At 33.8% G+C, this 17,942-nt stretch overlaps 1 protein-coding gene and 2 long non-coding RNA genes across 4 annotated transcripts in view; 1 reads left to right on the forward strand and 2 right to left on the reverse strand.

Moving 5' to 3' along the window:
- Positions 1-2,665, reverse strand: part of LOC125270698 — a 45,519-nt gene extending 42,854 nt beyond the window's left edge. For both annotated transcript variants that reach the window (XR_007185420.1, XR_007185419.1), the window contains exon 1: positions 1,903-2,665. This is a non-coding gene — a long non-coding RNA (uncharacterized LOC125270698). The remainder of the gene's footprint in view (positions 1-1,902) is intronic.
- A 7,200-nt stretch (positions 2,666-9,865) lies between these two features.
- On the reverse strand, positions 9,866-15,625 carry LOC125270699. The gene is made up of 11 exons (XM_048194579.1): positions 15,437-15,625; positions 15,260-15,370; positions 15,035-15,160; positions 14,825-14,959; positions 14,396-14,530; positions 14,246-14,314; positions 13,507-13,601; positions 13,268-13,394; positions 10,497-10,617; positions 10,318-10,394; positions 9,866-10,051 (listed from the first exon to the last, which is right to left on the reverse strand). The coding sequence occupies exons 1-11, from the start codon at positions 15,509-15,511 to the stop codon at positions 9,944-9,946; spliced, it is 1,179 nt and encodes a 392-aa protein (XP_048050536.1). The 5' UTR covers positions 15,512-15,625; the 3' UTR covers positions 9,866-9,943.
- Positions 13,477-17,752, forward strand: LOC125270700. Its single transcript, XR_007185421.1, has 6 exons — positions 13,477-13,598; positions 15,128-15,188; positions 15,445-16,414; positions 16,523-16,631; positions 16,949-16,986; positions 17,099-17,752. It is a non-coding gene; the product is annotated as an uncharacterized LOC125270700 (long non-coding RNA).
- The last annotated feature ends 190 nt before the right edge of the window (positions 17,753-17,942 follow it).

The following is a 17,942-nucleotide window of genomic DNA, read 5'->3' on the forward strand; positions in this document are numbered from 1 at the left end:
CACTCATCAATTTCTGATAGTATATTTACACAAAGAGAAGTAAATATTTCTGCTCTGATGCAGCTAATTTTTCCACCAATGATTTCTGAAGGATCATGTGACACTGAAGACTGGAGTAATGATGCCATCACAGGAGTGCATTTTAAAATATATTCAAATACAAAACAGTTATTTTAAATTGTAATACTATTTCACAATATTACTGCTTTTACTGTGTTTTTGATCAAATAAAATGCAGCCTAGGTGACCATAAGGGACTACTTTCAAAAGTATTTCAAACTTTTGAACTGTAATATGTATATATTTATTCTTACAGCTGTCATATTGAATATTACACTTTCTCCTATTCATTTCTCTCCAAATGGTCTCTCTACTCATGTTTATTCTGTCTCTGACTGGATTCAGCATTCATTTCCAAGATAACGAGGTACAAAGACAGGGATATGGCATGATCCAGTCATCTTTTTCATCCAGTAATCATACATTTCACCTTCTCCCTTACTTTTATGAGGTCTGTGCACAGAAGATGACTTCTCTTCACTGAGCAGTTATTATTAACTGCAGTGACAATCACCTTTCCAGACTCCCACTGGTGTGTTTATACTGAGTCTCAGGTGGAAAACTTTGGTGTCGGTGAAAGTAGTTCCTCATCAACGAAGCTGTCACAGAACGATACCTCATCTCTCAAAAGGGCTATTGAATCATCTATCACCATCACATCTCTAGTGAGTGGTTTGAGTAAGTTCAGTAATGATTAATCACAATGACAGTGCATATCATAATATCATTATACTGGAATTTTTTCCTGGAAATTGAATTTCTGAAGAAAATAGTTTATATTTGAACCATTTGGTAATACATATTAGTGAATTAAAATACTTTTTTTTAAATTATTTTTATTTTTTTATAAATTACAAAAGTTTAGTTTCTAAAGGACTTTTGTAATGTATGTATGTGTGTGTGTGTGTGTGTGTGTGTGTGTGTGTGTATATATATATATATATATATATATATATATATATATATATATATATATATATATATATATATATATTTTTTTTTTTTTTTTTTTTTTTTTTAGATATTTATGCATATATGTACTATTTTGGTTGACATGTATCTACATTACCACACTAATATATACCGTCATAGGGCCCATCCTGTGGACACAGTTCTGTTTATATGATCTTAAAATATCAGGCTGGTAGAGCAGTGGCCATCTGTCAAAATATATACTGAATCTCCACAGAGACTCTTGGCCCAAAGCTGTTTCTTTCATCACCCGCTCTGCCATCAGTCTTTCTGATAGACACATTGACACTGAATGATTGTGAATGAGTGTGAGTTTATCCGGAATGGAGAGGAAGGGGAAAAAAAGTTACTTAGCAGCATCTTTTTTCTTTTTCTCATTATATACTGATCATGTTTAATCATTCGCAAATAACCAGAACACGCATGACAATAACAACATCAACAAAGTTTCAATATAATGCAACAAAGCTACGCACAAGTTTCCACTTTTAAGAGGACGACTGACAGACACAGGCTCAGTGACTACGTTTACATGGACAGCAGTAATCCGATATTAATACGATTAAGACAATACTCTGATTAAGAAAGGACCATGTAAACAGCGATGTTTTATTACCTTAATCCGGCTAAAGTCATACTCGAAGTAAACACAAATCGAATTAAGACAGGTGGAGTATTCCTATTTTAGTCGCATTATTGGAGTGCATTGTAGACATGTACACACCTTAATCACACTATTAACATAATGTGGGAGTTTTCGCCACATTTTGCCACAGGACACATAATACACACACGGCAGTGGTCAACCGTTTTGACGGCAAACAAGAGAGCAAGCGTCAAGCAAGAAGCCACAAATCAAAATTCTCTCACCTCATCTCTCATCCAGTAGGCTACCTCTGAGTTTGTCGCGGTGGCATGAATAAAAGTTGCCGAATTAAAGTACAGGAGGCCTGTTGCTGGAGAATTTGTATCCACCGTTGTCTATTTACAGAGCCCCACACATGAGAGAGAAAATAAATAGTAGCCGGTGCGGTAAAGTTGGTTTTATGTTGGACATTCGTTAGACATTCGCTCTTTTCTTCAGTGTTAATTGATATATAATCGCATATAAAGACGTGGATGATGCTGTATCTCGTTCAAATCACATTATAAATCCTAGTATCAAAAGTTAATTATAATATTAATAGGTGATGTTATTGTTTTTAGAATCAGAAGTGAAAAAGTCCTCACAATGATCCCCACTTGGGCGTTTCAAGTTAGGGAGTGTCTCAAAAGTGCAAAATGCACAACAAAAATATGTGCATTATTCCATTAAACATTAAAACACGATCCTTTTTCATGAGTAGTTGATGTTAGTAAATAGATTAAGTATAGATTAATACAATTATTAACTTTTATATTATTTATATATCTGTTATAAATATGTAAGTAAAGTGAATGTCATATTGAAATAAATATATTTACCTTTGTGGTGGTTTTATCTAAAGAGCTGAAATCACATACAATGTATTTATAAATACATGCAGCATATGATAAACAACTTATATTTGAAAAAAAAAAGTACATTTGTTGTACAATTGTTGTGACATTCTATATAACTTCCTAGTCATGTGACCCGATGATGTCACACCAGTTGTGATATGTTCACACACGCCTGTCACACATCATACACCAGTTGGATTTTGGAAATGTCATTTTGTCAATTTTTTATGAATTTTTGCAAATTACACAAATCTATATAACTTCCTGGTCATGTGACCCGATGATGTCACACCAGTAGTGATATGTTCACACACACCTGTCACACATCATACACCAGTTGGATTTTGGAAATGTCATTTTGTCAATTTTTTATGAATTTTTGAAATACACAAATCTATATAACTTCCTGGTCATGTGACCCGATGATGTCACACCAGTAGTGATATGTTCACACACACCTGTCACACATCATACACCAGTTGGATTTTGGAAATGTCATTTTGTCAATTTTTTATGAATTTTTGAAATACACAAATCTATATAACTTCCTGGTCATGTGACCCGATGATGTCACACCAGTAGTGATATGTTCACACACACCTGTCACACATCATACATGAGTTGGATTTTGGAAATGTCATTTTGTCAATTTTTTATGAATTTTTGAAATACACAAATCTATATAACTTCCTGGTCATGTGACCCGATGATGTCACACCAGTAGTGATATGTTCACACACACCTGTCGCACATCATACACCAGTTGGATTTTGGAAATGTCATTTTGTCATTTTTTTATGAATTTTTGAAATACACAAATCTATATAACTTCCTGGTCATGTGACCCGATGATGTCACACCAGTAGTGATATGTTCACACACACCTGTCACACATCATACATGAGTTGGATTTTGGAAATGTCATTTTGTCAATTTTTTATGAATTTTTGAAATACACAAATCTATATAACTTCCTGGTCATGTGACCCGATGATGTCACACCAGTAGTGATATGTTCACACACACCTGTCACACATCATACATGAGTTGGATTTTGGAAATGTCATTTTGTCAATTTTTTATGAATTTTTGAAATACACAAATCTATATAACTTCCTGGTCATGTGACCCGATGATGTCACACCAGTAGTGATATGTTCACACACACCTGTCACACATCATACACCAGTTGGATTTTGGAAATGTCATTTTGTCATTTTTTATGAATTTTTGAAATACACAAATCTATATAACTTCCTGGTCATGTGACCCGATGATGTCACACCAGTAGTGATATGTTCACACACACCTGTCACACATCATACACCAGTTGGATTTTGGAAATGTCATTTTGTCAATTTTTTATGAATTTTTGAAATACACAAATCTATATAACTTCCTGGTCATGTGACCCGATGATGTCACACCAGTAGTGATATGTTCACACACACCTGTCACACATCATACACCAGTTGGATTTTGGAAATGTCATTTTGTCATTTTTTATGAATTTTTGAAATACACAAATCTATATAACTTCCTGGTCATGTGACCCGATGATGTCACACCAGTAGTGATATGTTCACACACACCTGTCACACATCATACATGAGTTGGATTTTGGAAATGTCATTTTGTCAATTTTTTATGAATTTTTGAAATACACAAATCTATATAACTTCCTGGTCATGTGACCCGATGATGTCACACCAGTAGTGATATGTTCACACACACCTGTCACACATCATACACCAGTTGGATTTTGGAAATGTCATTTTGTCAATTTTTTTATGAATTTTTGAAATACACAAATCTATATAACTTCCTGGTCATGTGACCCGATGATGTCACACCAGTAGTGATATGTTCACACACACCTGTCACACATCATACATGAGTTGGATTTTGGAAATGTCATTTTGTCATTTTTTATGAATTTTTGAAATACACAAATCTATATAACTTCCTGGTCATGTGACCCGATGATGTCACACCAGTAGTGATATGTTCACACACACCTGTCACACATCATACACCAGTTGGATTTTGGAAATGTCATTTTGTCAATTTTTTATGAATTTTTGAAATACACAAATCTATATAACTTCCTGGTCATGTGACCCGATGATGTCACACCAGTTGTGATATGTTCACACACACCTGTCACACATCATACACCAGTTGGATTTTGGAAATGTCATTTTGTCAATTTTTTATGAATTTTTGCATTACACAAATCTATATAACTTCCTGGTCATGTGACCCGATGATGTCACACCAGTTGTGATATGTTCACACACACCTGTCACACATCATACATGAGTTGGATTTTGGAAATGTCATTTTGTCATTTTTTATGAATTTTTGAAATACACAAATCTATATAACTTCCTGGTCATGTGACCCGATGATGTCACACCAGTTGTGATATGTTCACACACACCTGTCACACATCATACACCAGTTGGATTTTGGAAATGTCATTTTGTCATTTTTTATGAATTTTTGAAATACACAAATCTATATAACTTCCTGGTCATGTGACCCGATGATGTCACACCAGTAGTGATATGTTCACACACACCTGTCACACATCATACACCAGTTGGATTTTGGAAATGTCATTTTGTCATTTTTTTATGAATTTTTGAAATACACAAATCTATATAACTTCCTGGTCATGTGACCCGATGATGTCACACCAGTAGTGATATGTTCACACACACCTGTCACACATCATACACCAGTTGGATTTTGGAAATGTCATTTTGTCAATTTTTTATGAATTTTTGAAATACACAAATCTATATAACTTCCTGGTCATGTGACCCGATGATGTCACACCAGTTGTGATATGTTCACACACACCTGTCACACATCATACACCAGTTGGATTTTGGAAATGTCATTTTGTCAATTTTTTATGAATTTTTGAAATACACAAATCTATATAACTTCCTGGTCATGTGACCCGATGATGTCACACCAGTTGTGATATGTTCACACACACCTGTCACACATCATACACCAGTTGGATTTTGGAAATGTCATTTTGTCATTTTTTATGAATTTTTGAAATACACAAATCTATATAACTTCCTGGTCATGTGACCCGATGATGTCACACCAGTAGTGATATGTTCACACACACCTGTCACACATCATACACCAGTTGGATTTTGGAAATGTCATTTTGTCAATTTTTTATGAATTTTTGCATTACACAAATCTATATAACTTCCTGGTCATGTGACCCGATGATGTCACACCAGTTGTGATATGTTCACACACACCTGTCACACATCATACACCAGTTGGATTTTGGAAATGTCATTTTGTCAATTTTTTATGAATTTTTGCATTACACAAATCTATATAACTTCCTGGTCATGTGACCCGATGATGTCACACCAGTTGTGATATGTTCACACACACCTGTCGCACATCATACACCAGTTGGATTTTGGAAATGTCATTTTGTCATTTTTTTATGAATTTTTGAAATACACAAATCTATATAACTTCCTGGTCATGTGACCCGATGATGTCACACCAGTAGTGATATGTTCACACACACCTGTCGCACATCATACATGAGTTGGATTTTGGAAATGTCATTTTGTCATTTTTTTATGAATTTTTGAATTACACAAATCTATATAACTTCCTGGTCATGTGACCCGATGATGTCACACCAGTTGTGATATGTTCACACACACCTGTCACACATCATACACCAGTTGGATTTGGGAAATGTCATTTTGTCATTTTTTTATGAATTTTTGAAATACACAAATCTATATAACTTCCTGGTCATGTGACCCGATGATGTCACACCAGTAGTGATATGTTCACACACACCTGTCACACATCATACACCAGTTGGATTTTGGAAATGTCATTTTGTCATTTTTTTATGAATTTTTGAAATACACAAATCTATATAACTTCCTGGTCATGTGACCCGATGATGTCACACCAGTTGTGATATGTTCACACACACCTGTCACACATCATACACCAGTTGGATTTGGGAAATGTCATTTTGTCATTTTTTTAATGAATTTTTCAATTACACAAATCTAAATAACTTTCTGGTTATGTGACCTGAAAATTTGTCAAAACCACCCCAATATAGCCACACATTTCTCACCAAATGTACCTGCTCTTTTATTATTTTTACATTTGCATTTGTTAGTTTTACAAAAATTATTATTATTCTAATTATTATTATTATCAGTATTAGGAATAATATGTGGCTAATGTTAAATATAAATTACATTACCCTGTTTGAAATGAAAATCTTTTTTTATTCTTTACTGATTTTTAAAAGGCATTCAACACAACTGAAGATGACGACATTTTTAAGAAACTTAATTTTGTTTACATTTGATTACTATTATCAAAAGTACTGACAACTTTATATAATAGCATCAACAGTTCCCTTTACACATCCCTTTATTTAAGAAAACATACAGAAGTTAAACAATCAACAGTTCGAATTCTTTTTCATTGATTTCTGGTCTTTATTTAAATATTAACAAATGTGAACTAATGGTGTTAGGATCTTGTAATGTCACCATTATGTAGTATTACAGTGGAATAAGTAGTTATATATCTTATATACATAAAACCAAATGTTATATTTCAAAAAGGCCAGAGTTTTTACTAAAATGCTATTTTGATGTTAATAACATACCAATTACACTTGTAAACGTACATAAATAGGTTTTATTGTCATGTACAATAATAATTCCTTTGAATGGAAATGCACATTAATGTACAGTTTGGAAATAATAAATAAATCATCATCTTTTGAGGGTTACTGGATTACAGATATTTGATGTGCTACTTTATTTCAGGCTGAATAGGAACATTTTTTGAAGTTATAGATGTGATAATTGCTTATGCTCCATTGTCCAAACAAAATATATTATTGCTTTTAATTCATTGAACTTTCTGTTCAAGAAAAAAGTTAGATTGGAGTACATTATATTACAAATAAATATTCTATTACAAAGTAAAGGAGTTTTCATATAAGATAATTACAGTTTTTTTCAATTGCTAACAAGCGTTTAGCAATACTTAAAATACTTTTTCTAAACTCTTAACACAGCAACACACATTCATCACACAATTAGCCAAATAGTTAATTTTCTGCCCAAAACCATATTTTGTTAAATAAACACAAACTCTACATTTCAAAATGCTAAAAACCTTTTTCAACACATACTAACTCTATCAAAACACAGCAAACCTGATTCAAAATCATGTCGTTCTGTCAAACACTAGCACTAGTTTTCTATCCAACATGAACATATAGTCAATCAAAGCGCAATGACTCTCAAAATACTAACAGTTGATGGCATTATGAAAACTGCATTACTTGTCATGTTTCAGTTCTACCTGCAGAAAATATGAAATCCATTGTTTTTATAATTCAGTTTCCTTGTACTACAGTAATAGTATAATACATGTAAGCCATTTTTTCTACATTTTTGGTTGAGTGTTGAATGTGTGCATTCTTGGCAACAGAAGTGAGTCATTATTTCATGGAATGTACAGTAGAAAAAGAGAAGAAGAAAGTATCAGAATTGCTCAGGGCAGCTGCTGGTCAGATGAGTCCCCTATGCAGAACTTCAGTTGACCCCTTGGTTGAAATCTTTTTTTTGGGGTTGGGTGTGTGGTGTTGATGTTGCCCTCATAGAGGGTGGGATGGTGTCCCCTTGGTAGTTAGTGCCCTACACAGACCACATATTCTGCATATATGGAACAGTGGTAGTGGAATCGTTGCAGTAAAAGATTTACATGAAGCTTTTACTGAAATGAAAACATGAAACTGCTGCCATTGATCAACAACAAATCCAACATACATGGCCTTTGGTTTCTGGAAGCTTTTTTTTCTGTCAAAGAATAAAAAAGTATAAAAGGTAATTGTGACTTTTTATCTCACAATTCTATTTTTATTTATTTATTTTTATTTTGCAATTGTGAGTTTACATCTCACAATTCTGACTTTTTTTCCTCAGAATTGTGATATATAAACTATAGGAATTGAGTTTAAAAAGTCAGAAATGTGAGATAAAAAGACATTTTACAATTACCTTTTTTATTTTCTATTCATGGCAGAAATAAGCTTTCATAGACTCCACATGTAAGTGAAAAAACAGAGATGCACAATCCAGCACACATTCTTCCTCCTCTCCCATACCTCTTCTTCTCCCTTGTTCTGATCCAACTTCTCCTCTCCTCCATTCTTCTCCCTTACTCAAATACTATTTTCTCTCTGCTCCTCTGTGTTGTTCTTCATCTACACTGAACAAATCTGATTCAGAGTCTTACTGTCCATGTCCATGTAATGAAAAGAAGTTCGACTATGCCTCCAACTGAGACTGGCATCTGCTATTTCGCAATATTTCAGTGATCTGCTAATTAAAAATGTTTATTAATTGTTTCAGTATTTGTTTTTTCTATTTTTTTTAATACTTTTGAGCTGCTGTTGTTGCAAAAGTAGAGGTTTTATACTATATTTAATGATTGGAACATTGGGTCTTCCTTTCTGACTTGCTGAGTTTAAGCATTTGCAAATAAGATGAGAAAGATCCATGATTTTGGTATGAGGTAAGCTTATATGAAAAGAAAATGTAAGAATTTAAAAAATGTGTTAATTGACTGCATTTTGTGTGAAAACGACATGAATTGTGTTAATGGTATCACAACAGACGGATGTTCTGCTAAATGTGTTTAGAGTTTTGAAAATGTGACTACAGAATGGACAAATGTATGTTAGCAACTGAAAAAAAACTGTAACATTGAGTAGGCCTCTACTCAAGTGTTATTAGAATATTTTACAATTGATATAGATAACTGTCTACTTATATGTTATTTAATAATTATTATGGCTTTTTTACTCTAGGCCTATAACCAAAGTCAAGTGGATTGAACAATAACTATTTTTAAACAATTTAAAATTGACATTAACATATATTTGGAAACAATTTCTAAAAGTAAAACTTTAAAATCAGTGCAAACCATGCAAATGTTTAAGATAAACTTTTCTTTTAATGTTTTGTTTTTAAAAAAAAAATCCATTGCCACTATTGTTTTGATGTTTTCTAACAAAGAGAAGAAAAAGGTCTACAACTAAACAAATGACATTAATAAATAAATATATAAATAAAATGACATTTCTATTCATATTAGATGTGATGATTATAACAACAAAAAGATTTAAAGACAGCCAACAATTAAAAACTGTCAGAACAAAAACAACAACAACAACAACAAAATCTTTACAGGCCTTTATAAACATTTCACTAAAAAGCAGAAATTTAGTGGATAATTTGGTCGTAACAACCCAAAATAATGGGCCATGGCACATCTTTAGCATTTAGGCTAACTGTTTGCCTGTTGTTTGTCCTTCACCTTTTTAGTGCATCCTGCACAACTCACAGAACCATTCCGTTTCATCAGAAGAATTGCACTGTAGGCCTACACATAAAATGTGAAACCACCTACAACACCTGTCACATTGAATCTGCATGAAGAATACAATAAAGAGAGCAAAGTCATTAGATTAACTTCACTGTTATGTCAAGACATGTTATGTTTTTATTGTTTCTGGATTAATTAATCGTAAATGAACGCAAGCTGCTTTTGTAATAGGTGTGCAATGCTGCATCCATGCCGCTAACTGTGACTTAGGCTAATAATAACAACAGATTTGATTACTCCCTTAAACACACTATAGCTGGGCGCCGCCGCCGTCTACTTTGATTATTTCTTGCAGCTGTAGATATTTACCCAGTCAATCATCTGGACATCTGTCTTGTTTGGGAGGTCTCTCAGCCCACAGGTAGAGCAGAATTCCTCGTTTGATTCTAAGATAAAATGTAAAGTTACTTAATGCATAATATTTCCTAAGTTGGTATAATTAATTAAATTACATTAAAATGCAATGATATATTGATTTGAGCAATAACCTGCTGCAAGCAGAATATCCCGTGCCATCTCTCTTCTGAGGTTTTGTATATTTTCTGCTGAAGGATTTATTTGAAATTCCTGTGGAATGACTGGAAACTGTTTCACAGTTTCCTTTATCATCTTAAAAAAATGTACAAAAAATATAGGCTATAAATATTTTGTTGAAAAAATTAAAAATTACTACTAATAAATTACTTTTACAAGGTTGGGTTTCCAGAAGTACTGATTGCTCATAATTGTTAATAATAGGCCAATTTATCGACATAATTTGAAAACCTTTCCAATAAGGATATCAAGTGTTAATAATTCAAAATGACAAATATTTTAATTATTACTCTGTCTTTGTTTTATATGATTGGTTAAGCTTGAAATTCTGACTGACAACCGCGCTGTTTGGTAGATATAAACACAAGGCGGTAATTTTTCGATCTTTGTGAATTTGCTGATGCAGCAGGCCAGCACAGCACACTCTTGCAGGGAGATTCGTCGTAAAGATTAAAGGCGAAATGTAGGCTATGTTTGGTAAGTACACATTTCAAACACATACATACGTTTCTTGATTACCTTATGCATTTTATTGTAATGTTATTTGTATATTATATATATATATATTTATATATATATTTCAGAGTTATTTCCAAGGTACAAAACAGCTTACGGTTATGAGAACTTTTTCTGTGTCTGGGCTGCATTTACACTGCACGTCTTAATTCCTAAAGGCCCAAACGGTATCAAACGAAGTTGTTTTTCGTTCTTCGTTTAGGGGTAAAACGAAGTTCGAAATGCTTGAGCTGCGATATACTGTAAACGAACATCTGACGGCGCCCACAGTGCTGAGATCGACGTTCAGATGAATAGGCCTATGTAAACTGATTGATTTTACTATTCTCATTTGTAAGTCGCTTTGGATAAAAGCGTCTGCTAAATGATTAAATGTAATGTAAATATGTGCCATGCACTTAATTCCGATTGGTTGACTATATCAATCCATTATGGCGGCGCAGCAATTCATCAATTCAGATGAATGGTAAAGTTTAGCGTCTTTAACTTTTTAACACTTGTTCCTTTTTTAAACACTGTCGTGGGTCATATGGGAGGAATAATCAAAATTGGTTCATTTCATCCATGCAGTGTAAATGCGGCCTAAATTAATGTAGATGACGAAGATGGTTTTCGTTACAACGTATGCTTTTAAATGTCTGATGAGGTCAGTTTCTAAAGAAACGTAATTAATTTATTCATTTTAATACAAGTATTGTAATTGGGTCATTCTGTGACAAAAATGAGCTGGGGAAGTTTCTGAAAATGGGTTGATTTATTTAATATTTTTTCTGTAGAAAGACAAACATAAATAGCAAAGAAAGCAAAAAACATTAAATGTGGGTCACTTTGCATACATCTGATACTTTATTTTCTTCACAGTAAAATCTGAGGAACAACTTATGTTGAGTCTTGAAATGTATTGTGTTTTTCTATTAACACAATTGTATAGAACAATTGTGTTAATAGAATATTTATGTCTGAGTGCCATAAATATTCTTTTTTCCAAAGTATGCTTGTAATTCTAAAAGTATTGAAGGATATTAAGAAATTCTTCTCGATTCTCATTCTTAATCAAATTTCCTTTGGATTTTGTCATTTTCAAGGCTCTATATAGTTTAATCCCATAGATATTGGGATCTCAAAGCAGCTGCTATGTTCAAATTTTTGAATTTTCAAATTAGCAATGGCCAATTCACTTTGCACACAGCTGATGCTTATTGCATTTAAAGAGGAATGTCTGACAAATAAATATTGAAACTAGAAATGTATCTTGTTTCCCTCTATGAATAGAACTGAATAAAACAACCATTTTCAGTGGATTTTTGGTACTCTGAGAGTTAAGTTGAGGCACATTAACTTTAACTCAAAGTGTATTGATAATCTATATATTAATCAGTTTCAAGAATGTTAATTTGAACAGTCAAATTTGCAGTATCGGAACTTCATGTAACTACATTGACATCTCTATATATATGAGACTGAACCATATAGGACCTTCAAACAAAAGATTCCACAAAAGTTTCATAAGAACAAGAATCTAAAGTGTCATTAAGATATCTTGAATTAACAAGACACGTCTTAAATTAAAGACATTTAAACTTCAAAAAATGTTTTTGCCTCTCAGAGAGGTGTTATATTCAATTGTTTTGATAGAGGAAAACAACATACATTTGTAGTTTCAGTGTTATTTATTCTTCAGACATTCCTCTTTAAACACAATAACTATCAGCTGTTTAGAATTTTACAAAAGTGCAAAATTTTAAAAGTGCAACTAATATAGAGTAACCTTAGTAAAACTGTTATGTGAAACAACTTGTTTTAATGAATTAAAAATTGTTTAATATAAGTAAGCACAACAGTATATAACAAATTTTAAATAAGTCTGCTTACCTTTTAAGTTATCTGTTCTTAAAAACATGAACATTAATTGAAGGAAAGACCACAATATGTGGTTGCATTACTCAGTTAAAGAGAGCTGTTTTCCTCAACGTATTAGGGTGCGCTACAAATGAGTGGGTAAGCGAAGTTGCTACCTCACTACAGCAGTACACTTTCACATTGTCTGAGAAAAGCAGTGTATTTTCATAGTTGCAAAATTAACAGACAAATTCTTTTTAAATTCGCCACTATGAAAAATGCACTGCTTTTTATGTGTTAAACAAGTGGCAATGGCATCGGGAAACCCAATCACTCTTTTAGTAGGCCTATGTATCGTGCACAATAATACCTGTAAAACAAATACTCCACAACTGGTAGCATCCTCTTGCACTGTGTGGTTTATGTGACCAGTTTTCCACTCAATATTGACCAGGTCCTCTTTTCCCAGGCGATTGTGACGCATTTTGAAGTACTGTCTGTGTTAGACAACAACTTGCTAAGTAACAATTTGATTTAGATATCCTAAAGATTCCTTTTTTTTTTTTTAAGATTGTATGTGTTAATATTTGTATGAAAAAAATTGCTTACTGAAATTTTTTTGATGCGTTTGTCAGGCTCCTGATGTCAGGTGTAGCACATGCAGGATCCACAACAAAAATTTGTTGTGATGGAAGATGAAGGTACTGTGACAACACAACACATTGAACATGCTTTTTGTAAACAGCAAAGGGACCATTACTGAAAATACTGTGCCATCATGTCCATTACCTATAAACATTTATTTTCACATGAAACTGTATAGTTTTCACACTTTGTTTTTGCTATGTAGTTTTTTGTTAGTTGTCAGTAAAAAGATAGTTCACCCAAAAAAAACAAAAACAAAACAATTGTCATTTACACATGTGTTTCTAAACCTGTATGACTTCTGCTAAACACAAAAGAGAAATACTGAGTCACTTTTTTTAAACATTCCTCAATATAATATAATATAATATAATATAATATAATACATTTTTTTATGCTACTAAGAAAGTCACACAGGCTTGAAATGAGATAAATGCCATTTACAATAACAGAATTGTCAATTTTAGGTGGACTAGCCCTTTATTGCATGCAAGTGGTTACAACAGAAGTCTTTTCAAATCTTTTTTGGAGTCTCAATGGTTAAAGAAAAATGTTATATTCAACGTAGTATATGAAAAATGAAGCAGTCACATTTGAGCTGAAAAACTGTCTATCTTTACTAGTCATTTTTTTTAAAGCTCTGTTTGAATCAGGAATTAATGCATGCAAATCAGTGTATTTAAAAGTAAGTTGCATCACTTACCACAAACTTCCAGTGGATGTCCCTTATATTAAGAAATGTGATAACCCCATCAAATGCTTCAAAATTAACCTGTACAACATAACAAATATGCATGTTTATATCAATATTCAAATAATTAGATTTAATATTTAAGTATATCTTCACACTCACATCCTTTAAGCCTTGTCGAGCCACTTGTTCTCTTTTGCCATAGAAAATTACAAAGGTGGTGTGATGGTTTAACTGATAAATTTTCCCAGACTTGTCATGTTCGTTAAGGACAGAGCGGATGTAACTTTCCATAACCTAAACAATTTGACAACACAACAGTATTGATACTTGCTCTTAAAATCCCTTAGCTGAATTAAATAATATCTTATTTAATAGCTATATTTATTATTTATTATATTCAGTAAAAAACAGCATCTACACTACAAAAACTGACATGTAGAAGTTAAAGGGAGTTCAAAAATGTTTTGCAAATTGTTGCATATTGCTACCAATTTTTTTAGACAAATTTCTACATGTAATTTGTGTATTGTTGATTATTAGATAAGGTAAATGTAATGTAATGCAAATATTATAATAAAGAGCACTTACTTCTCCACATAGTCTATCATGGGGTCGCAAAGACAGAAATTCTTTATGTCTCAACGTCATGTCAAATCTGTAATGGACAGCCTTAACACGTGCTACAATCTGTTCAGTGGCTTGACATTCCCATAGTTTAGTTACCTAAATAAAAAAAATGTTAGTAGATTCTTAGATATTATTAAATGATTTATCTACATTTTGTAAGGTCCCTTTTACCTCTTCAGCAACACCAATGCCTGTATTAACAATGTCTGTCTTGTCCTTTGTGTCACCACACTCACTTGGTGTCTTTTTTGATTTGTGTTTTAGTTTGTGACCATCACATAATTTTGGTGTTGGGACCTGTGCAAAAAAGGTTTTCAGAGGCAAAGTAAGTACGAAAGAAAGATAATTTTGGAAAATGTATATTTATAGTTATTAATTGTAATATTTTAAATGTACCTTTTTAGGAACATATTCTTGTGAAATGTCCTTTGCATTTATCATGCCACTGCTTTCAGTTGTTGGGGTCTGTTTTGGTTTGGGAATGTCATGTTTTTTCTTTGTAGACACCTGCACAAAATATTGTTAGTAGGTGCACAGTCAGTTAAAAACTTTTTTTTTCCTTCTGCTATTTACCTCTTCAGCAACACCAGGAACATCAGGGACACTAAAGGTGGTTTGTGCTGCTCTTTGCACCCCAGGTGTGGGCATTTGAGGTGGAGCTCTGTAAAAGTGTGATTTACCAGCACTTTTATGTTTTTTTGTTGGCCGTTTTCCCCACCTCTCTTCTGCAAAAGCCACATGACCTGATGGCTTATGAGGTCTATTGAGAAGGTCTTCAGGAAGATTGTTATTCATTATGTGTTCCCTGTAACGTCCCTGCAAAGATGTGTGCATTGTCTGAATGAAGTGTGCTGGCCGGACACATGTTTTTTTTTGAAGAATGCATGTTTTCACAATGCCAAACCATTTTTCAACATGACAGTTTGTGTCTCTGGTTTTGGAGTTTTCTGCGGAAGGAAGTAGTGACTCCATGTCACATGCGTATCTTTTTAGATCTCCGAGTAGAACCCCGCTCCAAAGTGGATAGATCCCCAGGTAATTGTCCAGAAGGAACTTGATTACATCTGGACAATAATAAGGATTTTCAACACTCTGATGTTCTTCATTTTCCAAGACAACCATGACATCATCGTAGATCTTCTTGAAAAGTTTGGAAAATGGAGAACCACCAACAATTGTTTTTGATGAATTTTCATCCATCTCCCACTTTTCTGAGTCATCTTCTGTTTGGTCTTGAAGAATAGCATCTTCTTTTGTAATGAGGCCCTCCAAGAATTCAAGACTCTCTGTGACATTTTTACTGACATGTCTTGCGAGGAAAACAATACAGAAGGGTCTGAAAATGGCAAGGGCATCATCCACATTAACAGTGTTTTGCATCCTGGCAAATACATATGTTGCCATCTTTTGCAGCCCTTTGTCGTCTGTCTTCCTTTGAAAAGCTGAAGACACAGCTTTGATGATATGAGCTGCACACAGGTGCAAAACTGTTGCTGATTTTATATCTGCCCAGGTCTTTTGTTTTTGGCAGATGGCATACACCCTATTAAGGTAAGCCGGCATACTTTCTTTATTAAATGCCAAAATTACTCCCTGCATAAGTGCCCAGCTGTAATCGGTCTCCACCTGGTGAATTTGTTGACGGGTGTATTTTGACAGTTTGAGGAGAAACTGCATCAGCCAGAAAGTTATAGGAGGAATGGAATGCTCGCTTGATATCATCTCGCATACTGGAAGTGGAGGTGCATCTCTTCCTTTACCTGGCAAGGTAAGAGCGTAGTATAGGATGGGTTTTGTTTGATGTGGAATTTTGGAAATCACACTCCCAGTGGCATCTAGATAAAGAGTGACAGGGGATCTGTCTCTCAGATTATTCACCAGTATGCCTATTCCTGTTTCTGTGTACATGTGAGCCCCAAAAGGATCCACCTGGAAATGTTGTACATACCCAGGAGTCAAATAAGAGGCAGTGTCACATTGTCGGATTATGGATTGTGTGAGCTGAGTCTCCAGAAGAATGTTGTCATGTTGCTGCATGGCTTTATTGATTTCATGGGAAATGACTTTCAAAATGTTTCTGTTTAGGCTGTGAGTGATGTTACCAGCAAGAAGTTCCTGAATGGGTGTGTTTTGCAGCCTTTTATAATATTCTGTACTTACACCTTGAAGGACAGTTTTTGCTATATTTCCCCTTCTGACATTACTGGCATGTCTGAACTGTTGTTCTTTTTTTAGGTGTAAGATGTTTCCAGTCCGGCACACAGTTAAAGGAATAACTGTTTGATGTTTGGCTGGTTTGGTCTTCATGGTGAAGGAATACCTTGCACGGCATGTTGAAAATTTACATTTTGCACATATTTTTAAGTACCCACACATACGCTTCCGGCTCCCTATTGCTCGGACATGCTGGTATGTAAAGCGGAGGGGACAACAAGGATTTTTTTTCTTGAACTGATTGTACAAGTAGTGGGTCCATGGTTGTCTTAGTTTATTGGAGCATTTCAAAGGGCAAATTTTGTTCCATACCTTTGAATGAAGAAAAACTTTAAATTTAGTTGGTGTTTGTGGCACATGTCTATAAGTTTGGTCCCCTGTTTTTGATTCTGTCTTTTTTTCTGGATTCTTTTTTAGTTCATGGATTGAGTTACTGTGGTTGTCAATTGTTGGAGGAACCTCCATCACCTCAAAGTTGTCACACTCAGTGTCTGTCTGTCCCCAGTCATTGATCTCCTCAGACTCCTCTCTATCCATTTCTGTTTCATCTTTTTCCAAAATCTCTGTCCGCATACTTTTGGTTTCATTTTCCTGTTTCTTTAAACACATTGGTTGTAACGTAGTTCTTATATTTCTCCTGTCATACGTCCATATAATAAAAAGCCATTGCCTGTTTTTTTGTGTATCTTTTCCGAATATTTGGTTGGATAGTGTGTTCCAGATAGGTGATTTCTGAGTAGTGTCTTTGTTTACAATATTTTCAGCTATGAAAATTTTTTTTATCACCTCTGTTCCTCCAGCAGCTTCCCACAAGTCTTTTCTCAATGCACCCTTACCTCTTTTAGATCTTGCCATTGTTCATCAC

Source organism: Megalobrama amblycephala, linkage group LG6, assembly GCF_018812025.1.
Source record: "Megalobrama amblycephala isolate DHTTF-2021 linkage group LG6, ASM1881202v1, whole genome shotgun sequence".
Classification (NCBI taxonomy): Eukaryota; Metazoa; Chordata; class Actinopteri; order Cypriniformes; family Xenocyprididae; genus Megalobrama; species Megalobrama amblycephala.